Raw genomic sequence first — 18,551 nt, 5'->3', positions numbered from 1 at the left:
AAAGAATATGATATGAAGTAGCTAGATTAAGATAGATGGATTATTTTCCTCCAATTATAATGCTTTTCTAAATATAGTAGTGGTTTGGGTTTCTTTATCTTTTAAGTTACTGCTGAGGTTTAAGCCTCTAGTCAGAGTTGCTGATACTAGTATTTACTGAAGATTCTATATCATCTAGAGTCACTTTAAATAATATCACTGCCAGAGACTGTTTTAAAGAGAGAACTGTCTTATTCACAGACACACAAAATTAATTGTCCTATTTTACTCCCAAGGACAAAGAGATTCACAACTTAACATATAGCTGTTTACATGCAAAAAAATGCATGAAAAAGATGTCAATGAAGTAATGAATATCCTGAAACAAAAAGGACTGGTTCTTATTATTTCAAATTAGAGGTACTGGAAAGACTGGTGAAAGCAAAATAACAAGGAGGAAGAATAAATGAAACTGCTGTATATAACATGGACATACTATGTTCCTTGTTTTTCAATCAGGACTTGCATGAAAACAAGAAACACTAACAGGAAAACCCTGCTGAATACAGCCATTATCACTGCTACCAGCATATAAAGAAATGACTATGTAAGAAACAGTTTAGTAATTATCTTTACGCAGAAGTTTGCACACTTGCATAAAAAAGAGCTGTGGACTCTAAGTTTTGAATATTTTACAGCGAAGCTGTATTAATAGAACTGATAGTCTCTTTCAAGCATACACTTATTTGAAACTTTCTAGCAATGGCAACCAAAATGCAAACTCATAGATGCAGGTATGAGCCAAGATTTCTTTAAACAGTATCTTCTACTTACTTTACTGCCAGTGAGTTGACTGAGATGTGGTTTTAGTTCATCACCAATTACTGCATGAATGGCTACAAGGCAGAAAACACAGGCCTTACGAACGCTGCTCTCTGAATTATCATAACCCTAGAAAGCAATAAAATGAACCTTAATACCTTATCAGTTAATGATTAAAAGCCCCAGAAAGCTATTTACTGTAATAAATACATAGAAGTCTATGGTAAATTAATGCCAGTGTAGCCCAACAAAGCATTCCAACAAAAAAAACAAACACACAAATACAGAGCATGCAGCTAAAAAGCCGGCTGCATATTAATAACCACTGATAATCATTTTCTGGGTTAAATTTAAAACCCACACAGTCCTGTTCATAAGTTACACTGAAAAGAGAGCTGCTGCCATGCAATAGGTGAGCACAGGAGAGAACTTTTCTAGATTATACAGGTATTTACTTAAAGCAAAAGACCATTCATAATTTAGAGCTTCCTGATTCTGAATGAAGAACTCTATTAACAGCTATAGACACTTTTGTTAACCCCCATCTCATTCTTCAATGATTTTTGGTTTTTTTGCCATTTTTCTATCACTCCATGCCTTGGCTGTCTCACTCAGACTCCCTTCCCAGAGGCCCCTTCTCTGCCTCTATTTTCCTGCAGATGTATGACTGGATCACACTCATTAAAGACAGAAATCTGCAGACTGCAATTGCCAACTCTAAAGAGTCTTGATCTATGAAGAAATTAGTGTATTTTGGCTCTTGATAGGATAAAAAAGTGGTAAATATTTCAGTTTTAAAGACAAAGGAAGAGAAAACTTGGATATTATTTTCATTTTATTTAACTTTATAAAACTGCTTCTCTCCTCTTACCTCCCAAAAGCCCCAGCTGATACAACACTGCAATTATACACAAGTAAAACACAGACAGTTTCTCATCAAGTCATGTAACTTGGAAAAAGGTATAAACAACAAAGAACTATCTTAGAACTGCAAGTATCTACCAAGCTTACTGATAACCAGGACTTTACAGCCTACTGAGATGTCCTGCGTTATAATGTAGCCCCCTGCTAATCAAAGAGATTGTTCCCACTATTGAAAGTATTTTGGGTAAAGACAGCCATCAACTATCAGACAAGTGAAATCCTTCATGAGAACCAAGTGGTACTATTTTCATAAAGTCTCTGCAATTTGTATGTATACAGTTTCTTTTTATTAGTCTGTTTTGTTTCTTCTTTCTTCTCTCCTTACCTGTATTAGACCAGGCACAATCTCTGGTAAAAGCTGAGTAAGGGTTTCTTTAGATACTCTTTCTATAACTTTTGTCTGCATTTTGATTGCAGCCAGATTAATGGGGTAATCTGCAGTTTGGATAATTGGACAGAGAACTTTGATGCACTGATCCGGGCTAATGGAAGTGGCCAGCATGGAAGCAGCTTCCTCAGCAGATCTCACCACCTATTGAAAGAAAAAGACACAGAAAAGTGATTTATGTAAGACTCTTACTCTGTGGTCTGCTTTCTGGCAGTAATGGTCCTGGGCATAACAATTTTCTATCAAGACCTCTGCAATATTATAGACATATGTAAAGAGTCCAGCTGTTGGAAATTATTTCCTAAAAACACAATTCTTCCCTATATTCTGTGGCTACTATGACCTTGGCAATACATGTATCAGTTTTTCAAACCTGCTTGTTTAACAGGATCTGAGATTTCTGTACTCTGCATATCCCTCCAGCTACATATTGAAATATCACCACTTTTGTAAACCTGTAATTTCTTGCACTGTCATTTGTTATTGCTTATTAGGTCAGAGATCACTGATAAAACATGCTTTCACATTAATTTCAAAAGTGTGTTTAATGACATGCCTAGATTGCTAATTGTAGAAGCCAATCAAGCTGTTTTTCTCCCCCTATAATTTTGAAAGAATCTATGAGAAGAGAGTGCTTTATACCTGAAGAATATGCAGAACAAGCAGAACAAGAATAATTAGGTAGGACTTCAACATGTACACATGCTCAAAACACAATGGCACCACAGAGAAAATTAACATCTTCACATTAGTACTGTGGTGGCATCTGCCATCTAACAGGGGAGCCACTCTACAGAATGAGTGGTACACAGTAATGTACAAAAACCCTCAAAAATTTCTCTCTATCCTTTACTCTCTCACTCCCAAAACACGAAATGATGAGAGGAGAAAAAAGCACAGGAATAGAGAAAGAAAAATGGGGAAATGACACTGTAATAAATGCAGTGCATTAAACAAATCCAGAGAGCACAGGGAAAAGAGAAGTGAGTATCAAATGCATGATAAAGTTATGGGATGGGAGGAATTGCAGTCAACTTCAAAGCCTGAAACCTCCACAGTAAATTCCACAAAGTGTCCTTGCATGGGAAAGATGTACTCATTTAGTAATAAACATGGATTCCTTCCACAGCATCAGTGACACTGATGTCAGAACCTGAATATTGGGTTAGTTATTGCATCTTTGTTTCCTACATTTACATGCATTGTTCTTTATTGTGTATGCAGGCATAAAAATAACTCTAAGCAAGGTTACATTTAACCTTCTCCTGAATCCCCTCACTACTCCTGGCACAAGCACCTCCCCCACTGACATATTCCCGTGCATTTTCCCTTAACATCATCCAAAGCCATGCTCTCAAATGGTTCAGAAAGGAAAAAGGAAAGGGTTGACAATTCCTTGTCTTGTTTAGTCTCATCTCTCAACCATAAATCTCACTGAAATCCAAAAGCTTGTTTTAGATCTCTAGGAGACTTATATTCGGCTTAAGATACCAAACAAAGAAAAGGCACCTTTCAGTTATTCCTTGAAGAGCCATGGTGTCACACTGTTGGTAACACGGTCCTGTGGGATGGCACCCAAGGCAATTGTTGTTAGGGATGGTATTAACCATTCAAGAGCTTTTAGATCTGCAGGTTTTTTTTTCCTTGCATACTCATGTTAACTAATAACATCTTTTTTATTCATATAATAATATGCTCATTATTAAAAAAAAATACTTCCTCAGCAAGAACTGATTATTTCACATTTTCTGGACAGCTCTTTCAGTTTGTAATAATTTTATAATAACAGAACCTTAAACAAATAAAATAACTGATTACTGACCTCCTTATGAGGATCCTTATGTGCTTCTAAAGTCTTCATGATTGTGAGCTCTGCGTAATTCTTAAACCTTGCTGGCTGGTTTCTTAGAATTTCTCTTAGAACTTTCAGTGCCAAAGCTCTAATTGCATGCTAAAGATTCAATATTAAAATAAATTAGTTATGCATCTTCAAACAGACATATGTTTTTAACATTTTTTCAGGTGATGGAAAAGTCTTTAATAATGGAAAAAAATATCTGATTATGCTTTGCACACATATAGTCTCAATCTAGTGTTAACAATAAAAGTAGGAAAAAAATATCTTCAATCTCTGTTTTTGCAGAAAATTCAGGTGACATATACACACACTATACTAGATTATTTTGAATTATCTATGCTACCCAGAAGTTAAGTTGCAAACACAAGGGCTAATAAAACCATCATGCAAATACATTTTTTACTTTTTCTTTATACAATTATTTTAAAAATCAAACACAAGTAATAGTAACTTTTTGATCCTCAGTAATTTCAGAAACATGACCTTTACAAAGAACTATTACATAGAACTCAGTCTCTTCACAACAACCATTACTGTATTTTAGAAATAAATTTCTAAATGCTTTGCCACACATGATGTTTTGATCTTCCAGATTTATTCAGGGGCTATGAACAGATTAGCTTTGAATCTCAGTGCAAAAATGTTTCATTCAATCTAACATGTCGTCAGAATCCACAAATAGGAATCCTGGAGAAGTTAAGTATCACTGACGCTCTTTTCAGAATCAGAGGAATAGGACTTCATGGCATTTTTGTATTTCCACATTTTTTTGGTTTTCCACCACTAAATGGAATTTGTGCCCTTTCTACAACTCATACAAATGTCAAAGGTACTGAGAGCAAGCCATGTACTTTGTTCGCATTCTTAAGTGGATGTTTCTGAACTTACCTCTTTATCTCCAAGTGTTTCAAGCAGCAGAAGTAGTATTGTTTTGAAGTGCTCATCCCAAACACCAAAAGACTCTTCCTGAGTTAACTTCATGAGCTCATACAGGGCAGCTTTTCTTTCTTCAACTCTCTCATTATGGTTTGATAATTCTTTCAGTAGCTCTGCAACTAGGTCAGAATGGTCCATGGGAGGCTCTGTCAAAAGGGAATGCACAAACACAGTTACTGCAAATAATAATAATAGTGACTTTTGTACAACTTAAAGGTATTTTCTAGTATGACATGCTCATTTTTTAGTATGCTTTTGTTTTTTCCCCCACATCCACCTGCAAGAATTGCAGTTTGGCTACTACATTTTCAGTGCAGCCAGCATTGCTGAGCAAGCTTACAATCCCTCCCAAACCCCTACAATGACACAGCAAAAGCTTCCTTGCAGGCTAGTCTACTGCAGGAGTTTTTAGGCCTACTGTACCCACTAAGTACTGTGTATCCTTTTAAATCTATCTATAAAAGAAGGGTCATCTTTCCCATATGACCCTTCCATTCAAGATGAAAAAAAAAATTATTTTCTCTGTTAGTATTGCTTAGACTTCTGTAAGCCATGATTCCACAATAGCTAGGTTGCTAAAAAAAACGGGGGGGGGGGGGGGGGGGGGGGGAGTACAATAGCTCTCGGTACAAAAGAGCTGAAATAAAGGCAAACCAGGACTATTAGTCCCATAGATTCCAAATAAATTCATTAAGAGATGGCTCTGGATTTTGGTTTTGATTAGAGAGGATTTCACGATAATGGAAAAACACATTATTAATATAACCTGTATTTGTAAACACTGGACTGCAAACAGAGTGATCTGCAAACAGTCAAGAAACCTAAATATGGTCTTAATGAATGAATTGAGTATCTTTATTCCATCATTGACACCAATTTTGTGTCAGGAACAAGCAGCAATTCTGTGGAGTTTCCAGAAACGGATAACTAATATGAAACTAGCCCTTCAGGTTTATGGGGAAAGCATGTAACTCGCATGAAAGGAGTTGTAGGCACAAAGTATTTTGCCAAGTATATCTTTTCTCTTGCAGATTTTTTGTAAATAATTCAAGAGGAAATTCTAAAAGTAACACACAAATGACAGAATGTACATGATACAACTAAATACTAAGGGCAAACAAAACACAGGAAAGAAAGCAAGTACTTTATCAAAACCCACTAAAGAGTGGACCTAAATAATACATTGCACTACTCTTCCAACCAGGACAAACTTATACTGGATAGAGATGCCTCACTCCAGCCAGTCATGAGTTGTTACAAAACTGGGTTCTGCTAGTACAGCACAGACTGCATCTGGTTTAATGCAATATCCAAATATAAGTTGTCAGAAGGTGGGAGGCTTCTCCCATGTAAAACAAGATCCCTTAATAGAGAATCTCAAATATAACCTGGCTGCCTCATGTGGATGGCAAAGCTATTTAATTATTAATATGTACATGACACAATTTCTAAAACTGTCCTTTTCCCTCCATCATCTTCAGAAGATAATATTTGGCTATACTATATGCTTCTTCATACTATGTAAGAAAAAGAAAAATGCACCATACTTGGATTTAGTTTTGATTTAATGCAAACTTAAAGCCAACTTATAGAACAGGTGAATAAAACACCTTGTCAAAAATATTTGTTTTTCAATGATTTCTATAATACATCTTTTGCAGAATAACAAAAGGAAAACAGACAGAAGGGTTTGTCCCTTGTTATTAAGAAAGTGTTTATTAAAAACTTATCTATAGCTGAACAACAGTGAATAGCAGATTATGAGAAGCACTGACTATTAAAATAATGGTAGTAGTAGTACTTTGGAACCTTCTTAACACAGAGATACAAAAAAATCACCTAAATATATATGGAGAAATATCATAAATAAGCTCTGGAAGCCTACAAAACAGCAAGCCGTGTTCCTACATTTACATGGGCTAGATGAACCACCTTCCCGGTAAAAAGCTGGTTTGTTTACTTTCATTTAAAAATAATGTTTAGTCAATAGAAAATGCCAATGCCATGTTTCAAATATAAATATATTACAAACAAAATACTTAATCTTTCACCTAATTCCCAAACCTGTTTGGTCCAGTTTTACTTTCTTGCTGTAAATCTTTTCTCCACCCTCCAGGCTTCAAATTTCTATCATAAAATAATCTGATAAGTAAATTTATACTGGCAATACTGATACAGGATGTGCTACCAGAAGTATACAACAAAGTTCAGCATTTCCTTCACTTTCACCCTTAGTCTCTACAAATACCAGGTAATCCAACAATGTAACTCAAAGAGATGATTAACAAATAAACTAATTCAAAAGACAGCATTTGTAAAAACCTCTCAAAGAAGTGATACATATATTCCTAAAAATAACCTCAGAAACTGAACTCCAAGACAGAAAATCTCATCATTTTTCTTCTAGCACAGAATGTAATCAGAATCTTACCATCAGGAAACTGCTCTGCATCATCATCAAACATGGCTTCTTTCAAAGCAGATTTATTAAATGCGCTGATGCCATCAGAATAATTGTATGGGTTATAATCTCGTGAGCGTGGTGAGGAGTGGGGAGGCATTGTGTTGAGTAATGAAGTTTTGTTATCCAGAGCTGTCCGACCTGTTTCGCTCACACCACTTCCTGCTCGCATGTCCACTATTCCTGAAGCACTGCAAATCTGCAGGAGAGGAAGTGTCACCCAACATGCACCAATGAACATGTGAAATACGCTCTTACACCTTTCCATTAACTACACCACTAATTCATTTACAAAGCAAAAACAAATTTCAAAATACTTGGAATTGTCAAACTAGCCTTCAAATAAGAAGTCTTAGTTTACTAAACACTGCATTTTTCAGAAAAACCCCACAAAAAACAAACAAAAAAAACCCAGAAAAAAAGGAAAAGTGCATATTGTAAAAAAAAAAAAATCTTAAACCAGAAATAGTTGTATTTTATCTTACAAGTCTGATGCAAAGTAATTAAAAATGTATTTAAGCATATACGTGGCAAGTTCAACAAATCTTACAGTCAAAGTTCCACAGAAGAAGGAGTCTTAAATACTACATCTTAACAGCCCATAGGCTGTGTACAAAATAAAACATTCAGAAACACATGTATTAGGATACAAACTTCTCAAAAAATAATTTTAGCTGTTTTGCAAGATCACTGATTTCTAAACTGCTAATATGTTAAACACAGCCATTGCTATGTAAAATCAGCATTTACGTTTTCAAAATGCAGTTCAAGACTAGGAACATATTTTTCTAAAGCTCTTCAGGAGAAATGTTCAATTTAAAAAGAATATAAACCCCCTGAAACAGATGCTTTCTTATCTGTAACCAATCAGACACTAGCTTATTTTGCTGATACCAACATGGACTGAGTTTGAACACTCACCGAATCACCATCATCTTTTTTAGCATCTCGTTTTACAGGCTCATTCATATCTTCCTGACTACGAAAACTGAAATTCTGAATGGCTTCAGTGACTCCACGAAGAGAGCTGTAAATATCTTCAGAATTCATGTTTTCAGTGTCATAGTCAAATGCACTGTGGGACATGGAGAAGGACATAGAAAATAAGATGGATTGATTTTGTGATCTGTACTTTTAAATCACATTAGCAATCAACTACAGAGACTCAGGAAATATCACTATAATTATTACTTTTCTCGAAATACATTAAGAAAATTTTCTCTTCACAAAACAAAATTGTATTATGGTATGCCTTAGTAAGTGTACTACCACTGACACAGAAAGCGCTGAAAGTAGATAAGGGAAAGGCTTCATTAGGTAACAGCATCTGCCTGAAGAAAAACTAATTTTGCTCTGTTTTACTCTGCTGAATGTGAAACTGGAATTTTTACACCATCCTCTTATTCTGAAAAAAGTCCTAAAGACAGAGCACTGATAAAACTCAACAGCAAGTTGATTGGTAAAAGCGAAATTACGAAGTCCACTTTGTTGATAACATCATTACCATAAAAAAACACTTGTAAACTACTATTTTGTTAGTCTCCACAATATTAAATCTGGTTTGATGAACCAGTATGTTGGTTTTGGCTGGGACTGACTCAACTTTCCTCAAAGTAGCTGGCTGGGGGGCTATGTGTAGGATTTGTGCTGGAAATGGGGTTGTTAACACAGGGCTGTTCTAGTAACAGCTGAGCAGTGCTTACAGAGCCAAGGCCTATTCTGCTCCTCACACAGCTCTGGCAGCGAGTAGCCTGGGGTACACAAGGAGCTGGAAGGGGACACAGCTGGGACAGCTGACCCCACTGACCACAGGGATATTCCACACCATATGGCATCACAATCTAAGCATCTACTGCTGAGGGAAGGAGGAAGGAAGGGATATTTAGAGTCATGGCACTTGAGTTCCTAGGTCACTGCTACAAGTGATGGGGCCCTGCTCTCCTGGGGACAGCTGAACACCTGACCCCCCCAATAAGAAGCAGCAAATTCACCATCTGTTTCTTCCACATGCAGCTGTTGCTCTACTTAATTAATTGTCTTTATCTCAGTTTTCTCTTTTATATTCCTATTGTCCACCACCACGGGGATACCGAGTGGCTGTATGATGCTTAGTTGTTAATTGGGGTTAAACTATGACATCAGACGACATATTTTAACACTTGTTAGAGAAGCACACTTTTGTTTATTCTCTTGCTAAACCATTTGCATTCCAAGATGGACAGCCCTTTCCCACCTCAGACCAGCATGTCAGACCCTTCTGGGGGGGGCTGAGCAGTTTGATTTTATGGAGCAAGAGGGATTATTTCTGAGCATCTGTCATTTTGTACAAAATTTTGCCCATGCTTTCATTGCTGGGGTTACATCTTTGGACAATGTGTTTTAAGCATTAGATGTGGAATTGTAACACCACCAGCCTACATTACCTTGGTGACAAAGTGTTCTGTGATGTATTGGTTGGGGAAGTGAGAGGACTTGACCAACTTGCTGGGGAGCGCGGAGTAGGTCTTGTTAAAGGGCTTCCCATCGATCCCTGGAGGAGAAGAGGTGAGAAAAGATACTCTAGCAGGACTAAAAGCTTCCCTTTTAACTTATTATATTTATTACTAAATTTATTTTTCCGGTGCCCAGAAACATTTAAAGAGCTTCAACTAAATTCCTGGATTGTCCAACCCATTACTAGAAATTTTCATCCTGTGTAACATTAAAATTATAAAGTACAAGATAAATTACTCTTAAGAAGCACATCCAAACCTATGAAGTCACTTGGAAGTGACATGGACTTAGAAACTAACTGCAGAGGAAAAAGACATTCCATAGAGAGCTACTAAGTAGGCTTCTACATAGTAACTTCAGAAAGAAGAGTAACAGAAGTGGATACCTGACCACTGTTGCCTGTATTCCGGAGATGATTATGAAGAAGCTTTGTGGCTCCATCCTGAAATGTTTTTGGTAAAGCACCCAGCAGCATTGTAAACTCTGGAGTGTTAAGTTCAAAAAGGGAAATCAGCACTGACTGTGCAGCCTACAAGAAGAAAACACAAACCGAAAACATTAGAGTTTCAATGTAATTTTATCAGCAAAAGATGCTATAATGAGTGGTAATCACAAAATGTCACTTAAGTCTTGATCAAACTTGAATAAAGATGTTAACAGATGTGAACAAAAGCAATTCATATTTTCTGGCAAGCTGGAAGTTCTGATTTGATAAATTCAGGCACACAACTATCATTGTAACGAGCAGTCTTTCAGAAATGTGCTTTTCAAACCCCCTAGCCCCACATCCTTACTGAGAAAAAAAATAAGGAAAGAATTTGCAAAATGGCTTTCAGAGTTTTGGAAGCTGAAAAATTTTAGAGAGTGAAATGAAACACTTCAGGCAGGAGCAAGCATGTGATCCTTTCTTCTGAGCTCTGCAAGTAGTAATTACAGATGGCAACACACTTGCCTAAAAAGGACTAGTTAGCACTGTAGAAATTATAACAAACCCAACCAAACAAGATACCCTAATGTGGAATGAGACAGTAGTGATCTCAGCACTTGATGCTCCTCCTCATAACTTACCCTACAGCCAAGCTAATTAGTTAACCTTGCCTCGGCTTCCTTTAACCTTTCTAAAAGGTAGGCAAACGTAATGGGCAATGAAATTTAGTTGACTACACATTCTGAAGATGAAAACTGTGGAGTAGTTTGTACTGGATGTCACCTCCCATACTCTCAATCAATTAATCTTTACCATCACATTCATCCTACAGCATGTTTTACGTACGCTGGGTAGTTTTTTTTACTTAAATAAAAAAATCAGCGCTTTTTACTGATGGAGCAACACAGTAAATGACACAACAGTTGGATTCCCTCTAGTACAGGAATTAAGTAATGTTTGTACAGTTTGATGAAGATTCATTGGATAGTGTAACAAAACTGTCAACATAGTAACTAAACTAACAAGTGCAAGGGACAGCTGGAGGAAGTTCTCCAGAATTACTTGTTTGTAGCAGAAGACTGTGGTTTTAAGATTAACCAACTATGTGCAATTTATACAGCTCACCATCAAGACCTGCCATGCACTGGAGAGAACCAGTGTCTTATGCTAGACAGATTGATAGGCAGATTGCTTAACCACCAATACACTCCAAGCAAGTAGTTTAGAAAATCATTTTAGACATTTATTTCCCTCCTTTTGCTTCCAGAGCAATGAACTGTAGCATTTTTTAATTAAAAGTGGAGAGCCAAGGTATGAGCACACATACCTGCACACATCTCAGTATTAAGTTAAACAACAAAAATCCCAGCATGTCAGCTTGCCACAATTATCTTTGCATACTCGTGACTAGTTGTTTTCTTTAACATTTATTTCCTTGTCCCTTTGATAGCCTTTCCTTCAAATGATCACCCTGAATGTCGTCTGCAATCTGTCTGATGTTTCTCTTGACCTTGTAATTTTTAATGGTCAGTCTTTTAATCAAAATTGATACACAAACCAAAACCAAGACAAATTCAGCAGCTGAGCACAGGTTTGGGAATCACCACATCATTTTTCTGTCTAGTTAGCCAGTCACTGCTCCTTAATACTGTCTCTACTTAAGCTGCTATTAAGAGAACACAATAGGCAGTCCAGGATTGTATCAGGATAGAAACCGATACCATCAAGTCTGCCCAAAATGAAGCTCTGCCTATAGTATCAAAATTGATACTGACTTGCAGAAGGTTTTGAATGTAATTATCTATTTTCTCTCTTTCTTCCTTGCCAAAGAAACCCTGCATTTTAGACTATTTAGAGGTTTCTGTTCTCCCCAGCATTAGGTCTCTGCTGAGATTTAAATTCACTCACACAGAGATCATCTTTAAAGAGTGAAAAAAGGATTAGAAATATTTCTTTGGTTTTGCTTTCTTCTTAGAAGATTTCTAAGAATAGATTCAAACTCCTTCCAGAAGCATTCTAATTTTAGAAGAAAAATCGAAGTTCTGAAACAGAATTTTACTTTCCAGAAAGAAGTCCCATGTCACTGAACTATACTAGGAGTGCCCAATATGAGACTAATAAACTAAGATTTTTCATAATACTTAGCACTGGAAGTGTTTTTGCTAAGGAAAAAAACAAGCCCATGAATTAAACAGAAATTACTTAGAAAAGGCTTTTAATTTAAAGAAATTACACTAAGTTCTATAAAGCTTATTAAACTAAATGAAATTAGAAAGCCTGTGATAGCAGGTTGAGAAGACTGTTAAGAGAATTAAACATTTTATACTATCAGAATAACTCTTTTGACTTCTTACTGGCAAAACTTTATTTTCAAGAGTTAAAGGATTCTTGCAGTATGTTGCCTCAAAGAATTGTGTTATGGAAAGAAAAAATAAAACCTGAAAACTTACATAATTAAGGTGTTTAAGATGATTAAACTCACTGGTAATTCTTTCCGTGATTCAGTTACTTATTGACACAAAAATGCCTATTAGAGTTACAAACCATCAGATAAGACAGCTCGCCACGTGTCTCAGTACTAAAACTTCACTGATTCAGAAGACAATGCTGCTTCAATTCTCCTCCTGTTTTATGATTTTTTTATATGTTACTAGAACATAATACCCAGGCAAGAAAAGTCCATTGCATGTAATCTATTACTGTTTTCTCCAACTCGTGAAGTTATACAAGAAGTGAATGACTAAAACATTACCTCCAATATAAAAACTCTGGTGGTTTTCTATTATGTATTGCAAACATTCTAGTTATCAAAAAGTCTACTAAGTTATTTTTATTTTTGTTTTCTTCACATTACAGTTTGTAAGATTGCTCCTACTATTCTTTCCTACATTCCTCCTAAACAAAGGAAGTTGCTCTTTCCAGAAAAGATGAAGCTGCCAAAACTCAAACTTAATTGCAAGTAGCAAAACAAATCTCAACAAATTAATTGTTGCAGCTTTTCAAACTGCAGAAATAGACAGAAAAAGAGAAGCGTTAGCTCTCTGTATCACAGACACTTGCATTGAAGAACCACAAAAGGTAAAACATTTTTGAAGTGTTGACATGCTAGAAATGGCAGCTCCACTGCATGACCTGTAACCATCAGAACAACAAAATTATTCCATCAAATTGCAAATAAAATTAAAAGCTTTTTTGCTTTCTACAGATTGAAGTACTGTTTAGAAACCCTTTCCAAAGACAGCACTAGTAAATTTCTTACGGTTATTTAGTATTGCTGCTGTAGCTCACAAATGTTAATTTTCGCTTCACATCATTATGTGTAAAACGAAGGTTTGGACTGGAAGTGCAGCATTACAAGAATAAGCCTATGACAATAAGCCTATAACTTTATCAAAGCACTTTGTTTGTCCAAGATTCAACAACTATCTACCTACCTGTTGTTAAAAATAAAGGACTCCAGAAAATCCAACAGAGATTAGACTGAGTTTGCTACCAAATTTACCACTCCTGTTACATATGTGCTATTTAGTATCACAGGGGGTGGTCTCTGAAGTAATATTACAACTTAGAAGAAATGGTCACTAAAGAGATTTTAGTACTAGATAGTACTTGCAATGGAGAATGATAAATTATGAAACAGAATCTCAACATACTAACATATATAAAAATAAAACCATAATGGAGAGTTTCAAGATGTTAATTTAAATTTTTTACTTAAATATTCTTAATTACCCGAAATACTTTGCAATTCTAAGGATATGTTAGCAAACATACCTTCCTAACATCTGAGCTTTTAGGTTCTGTGGTCCAGGTGATGATTCGAGACACTGCTAACCTAGTTTCACTTGAATTTACAAAATCTCCTGGATCCATCTGTTGCGCAAGAGTTTCTATGTATTTCAGGATTGCAACTTTGACCTGCAAAGAGAAAGAGTCAGGAGGACAATAAAAATGGTGGGCTGCAAAACAACTGAGCTCACAGAGTATTCATTCCCTAAAAAAAAAGGGGTTTTTTTTCCCAGTTAAAACTACATGTTTTCAGCGTTAATAGAATTTTTTTGCAATAAATCTACAAATGGATTTAACATTTGAATAAGAAAGTTATTCCACAGACATTCAAATAGTCATAGAAAGCTTACATTTCACTGATAGCAACTAGAAGACATAAATCATTGCATATGCAGAAGCTTACATTTGAAAAAAAAAGAAATGAAGAAAAGATTCATTCACAATTATTAAGAGAGTTTTTCAAGTGCTAAAATGAAAAATGAACATCATATGATTAACCAATGTTCACTTCTTACTAGGTCCTACCAGGTAGTTAACATTAATTTTGTTTCACAAAATGTCAGGTTGAGCAGTCATAGTCTCTGGAAATAAGCCACAGGAATCTTCCCACTAAATACTAAAAATGTATGGAATAGAATTTCTAGGAAAGACTTAAGATAGGTGACATGCACACTTTCTTTGAATATATTCAGATGATAGACACATGGATTTACCAGGAGGACAGAAAACCTCCTCAGCTCCCTCATTTATCTGATCTTTCTTTTACTCCACAAACTTGTTTTACTCCTTATGCAGAATCCCTATTTTGTACATCCCAGACTACAGCACCTCTCTGCTTTCTCCAATTCTGCACCACTGCACAGTTTTGGGCAAAGGTTATGCCTGTCTGTGTCTTAAAATATTTACTTCCTCAACTCCTACTACCTCAGAAATTTATCACCCAATCTGTCAGTGAAAGTTGTGGACATTTATTTAGGCCATCTATCAGGTTTAGCTGCTTTTATTTCTACTAGTAATTATAGTGAACCAAAAATATCTGCCAGGAGAGAGACCTATGTCCATCATAACCAGAGAGAAAGAGTTCTTGGTGTATTTCTGGCTGCTCATGGCTTGTAGCAAAACTGTTCTGAGCAAAGCCATTTAGAAATTTCTCTTGGTCATGAAACTTGCAAGTGATTAAAAACTCAAGATACACTGGCACACACAAATAAGGATTAATAATGAATATTTCATTTTCAAAGCAGCTGTTAAAGCTCAACTTCTCTGAAGTTACACCAAGCAGCAGCTGAAGGCTTTCATCTTATGCAGATCAGTATCTACAAATGCACAGTATGTGCTAGCAATTTTCCAAGGAAAAAAACAAGCCATGAACATCTCTGTGGCAAAAAACCTTAGGCCACATGGCTTTCCAAATTCAATACAATAGTTGATATTTCTAGATTACATAGGGAAACCATTGTGACACCACCACATTTGACTGTTGAGGATTTAAATAAACCTAATGTAAGACTTGAAAAAGGTTGCTGTTAAGGACTGTAACACTTGGAACACCCAGAGGTATTTCTCTCAATGAAGAGACTTTGAAGTACTGTATTTGAGAAAGCAGGATTTAGTGTTTGAACTGCTTCCTGAGGAACTTGCAAAGACTTCTGCAAAGATGGAGGCACTCAGACAGAACAGCAATGAACAGAAAATGAATGCAGAGCTCTTACTAAGAGAGCTTTTCACAGTGAGACGGATTCCCAAAGCTAAATTGGAAAGCTGTTTTGAAAAAAGCATTTTTTACTAATTGTTTCTGAGAGAAAAAAATCTGGAAGGGCTACACGTTTCTGTGGTCAGATTTAATAAGCCAGTATTATTACAGATTAAAAACCCCACATTGAGGTAAAACTCCGTCAGAGCATAAAATCTACTTTAGAAGTATCTTTGCCAATATTTCCAGTAACTACGTATAGAGTTGAAATTTAGAAATAAAAAGGCTAACATTTTCAACAATCCATTTAATCCTTCTGAGAGAAAAATTTCTAGACTGTAATGAAAACATCTCCAGAATTCTTACAATGATTATTTAATATTAAATTGAAACCACTCTCTATGAAGTTGTTCAATACTATCACTTTCAGACTGCAACATCCCAGGTGTCTGTCTCTAACTTACAGAACACTTAGGAGTGATTGCCTGTGCTATCATATAACCAAATGACTAAAGTATACACTAAAGATAAATTGTTGCGAATCTGTGTTACTTAGGATTTTTTTAATCCAGAAATTTTAATGCTGACAGGGTAAAAAAAGAAATCTTCCTATCAACTGTGGCAAAAACCTTTGTCAAGAAATCAGCATTTTCAAAGTAAAGAAGGATTCAGAAACTTGAACTTTGGTCACAGTGCTTAAATCAAGTCCTCACTGAGACTGAGAAGAAATGAAACCCAAGAAAAATGAAGTGATGATTGGAAGCGTATTTCAGAACAATATCCATCCTTTGGAAACTATGATTTGTACCTGCAAAAATAAGCTAAATAGATTGTATCTCACCTAGAATATTTGACTCCTATGCCCATCCAAACATATGACCAACACAGACACATACATCTGGCACCTCTAAACTGTGTCTGAGTAATTCACCACACCAAAGTGTAAAATGACTGCAGAAGTATGACAGATATAGCACAGTACACTAAGCTGCATCCTTCATGGATTAGGTCAGGAGAATTCTATCTTCTCTATGTCTGGCATTCTTATTGCCCAGCTATCCAAATCCACCTCTGTGGCCCCTCTAAAAACTCAGGTTTTACTGTCTGAGACTTAACTGTCTTTCTAAGTGTAAGAATGACAATGACAGCTTACTCCAAAGGATGATTATTATTTACTACTATCATATGAAAACCAGAAAAAAAAGTAATTTGTAGAAGGGAATCGTTACACAGCTCAGATTTCTAATCTACCATCCCCTCCTTGTATCTGACTATCTTTAGGGATGCTGAAAATCCCTTTTCTGTCTTTTACCTGCCACAGCAAATGCTGTTTCTCAATATTCCTAGAAGAAATACAATGAGATAATTTATCAAAGAACAAAAGGTGAAGACTTCAAGAACTGGAGTAGTCCTCTAGGATTATTAATTATTTTGTGGGTTTTGATCACATCAATTATTCGATTGATTATATAAATTATTCTATCTGGGTGCACTGAAGATGGGATTGAGGCAAAATACTCAATAATGTAGATTTTAAATAGATTCTTCTGATCTGTGGGCAATGAATAACTTTACTGTCTGAATCCTGAAGTAGTAGTTACCACATAAAAAGGAAATAGGGGGCAGCTTCCACTTTTTTCTGGGAAGAAAGCTTATCGTCTCTTAAACAGCTATAGAATTTACTATCCTAAAAATTTATTCTAAATACTCGATTTTGCTTCAAACTATACTACAGTACAGTATAGAACTATAGGTATTCTTCTATAGAGGTAACTTTTTTTGGCATCTTGATTTCAGAATTCTCTCTCAAAATTAGTTTCAGAATGTTTTCCCATCAAGTGTTTCATATTTCGGAATTCCTTCTGGGCCATTTAGGGAATAATCTTGAACTCAATCCCAAATCAGCCTAGTAGAAGTCCATGTCTCTTTTCAAATCTACACTCTCAGCTTTGAAATGTGTTTGATACATCTTTAACAGCTATACACTAGTGTATGGAAAAAGGAACATCTCAACCGTCAAATTCACCTTCCTGGGAAGGAAAACCAAGCAAAATAAAACCAATCTCAATTTGTTCCAATGATTCATTTAAACAACAAACTGATGTTTACTACCTCATTTGCTGTCTTCAATAAATGACAGCAGTCCCTTTTTAACACAGCTCTACGAAGCAACAGTGGTCAACGTATCAACTGTCCTCAAAAGCTTAAAAATATAAGTTTTACTGTATTGTAGACAAAAAAGGCATATTCATGTGACTTTAGGTTCAACATAACTCCAGAAAATTCATACTCTTGTGCAGTACCAAACTGAGTAAAAATATTTCGTGCAGGATAGAGCAGAAGATGCCAGTTACCATATGCTTGTTATTTCCCCATTCCCATCACTTATAAATCTTTCAATTTGATGCATTTGTTCTAAAATCAACACTCTTTGCAACTGCAAGTGTACTACAGAATACATTTTTACTTTTCAGATATGCTGGCAGGTCTAAGGACTACAGATTCTTAGGTAAAAATGTGTGTAATTATAAAGCTACACACCACTTTCAGAAAAGTAGAGTGTACCACAGAAGTAGCTGATTTTTAACACAGTAACAAGTTCACATCAATATTAGAATAATTTAAAATAACTCAAGGCCTATCAGGCTGAACACAGGAAAATATATATATGAACTTGGGAAAAAAGTATGGGAAATCACAAACATAAAATTAGAAAAGACTTGATAGAAGTGAGTTTGCATAACCAGCTGGATGTTAGGCAGCCACATTTTTGTTGCTCAT

General features: G+C 35.8%; 1 protein-coding gene across 40 annotated transcripts in view; it reads right to left on the bottom strand.

The window, feature by feature from the left end:
* CLASP2 (cytoplasmic linker associated protein 2) overlaps positions 1-18,551 on the bottom strand; it is a 139,216-nt gene that overhangs the window by 2,464 nt on the left and 118,201 nt on the right. For all 40 annotated transcript variants that reach the window (XM_021553196.4, XM_021553203.4, XM_085573352.1 and 37 more), the window contains 9 exons: positions 14,063-14,206; positions 10,247-10,390; positions 9,792-9,898; positions 8,290-8,443; positions 7,339-7,567; positions 4,860-5,053; positions 3,936-4,064; positions 2,051-2,257; positions 814-930 (listed from right to left, as the gene is read on the bottom strand). In XM_021553196.4, the coding sequence (XP_021408871.1) occupies positions 814-930; positions 2,051-2,257; positions 3,936-4,064; positions 4,860-5,053; positions 7,339-7,567; positions 8,290-8,443; positions 9,792-9,898; positions 10,247-10,390; positions 14,063-14,206 (1,425 nt within the window). The remainder of the gene's footprint in view (positions 1-813; positions 931-2,050; positions 2,258-3,935; positions 4,065-4,859; positions 5,054-7,338; positions 7,568-8,289; positions 8,444-9,791; positions 9,899-10,246; positions 10,391-14,062; positions 14,207-18,551) is intronic.

The sequence above is a fragment of the Lonchura striata genome, chromosome 2 (genome assembly GCF_050655825.1).
Source record: "Lonchura striata isolate lonStrDom1 chromosome 2, ASM5065582v1, whole genome shotgun sequence".
Taxonomy (NCBI): domain Eukaryota; kingdom Metazoa; phylum Chordata; class Aves; order Passeriformes; family Estrildidae; genus Lonchura; species Lonchura striata.
This window is presented reverse-complemented; position numbering and strand designations above follow the sequence as displayed.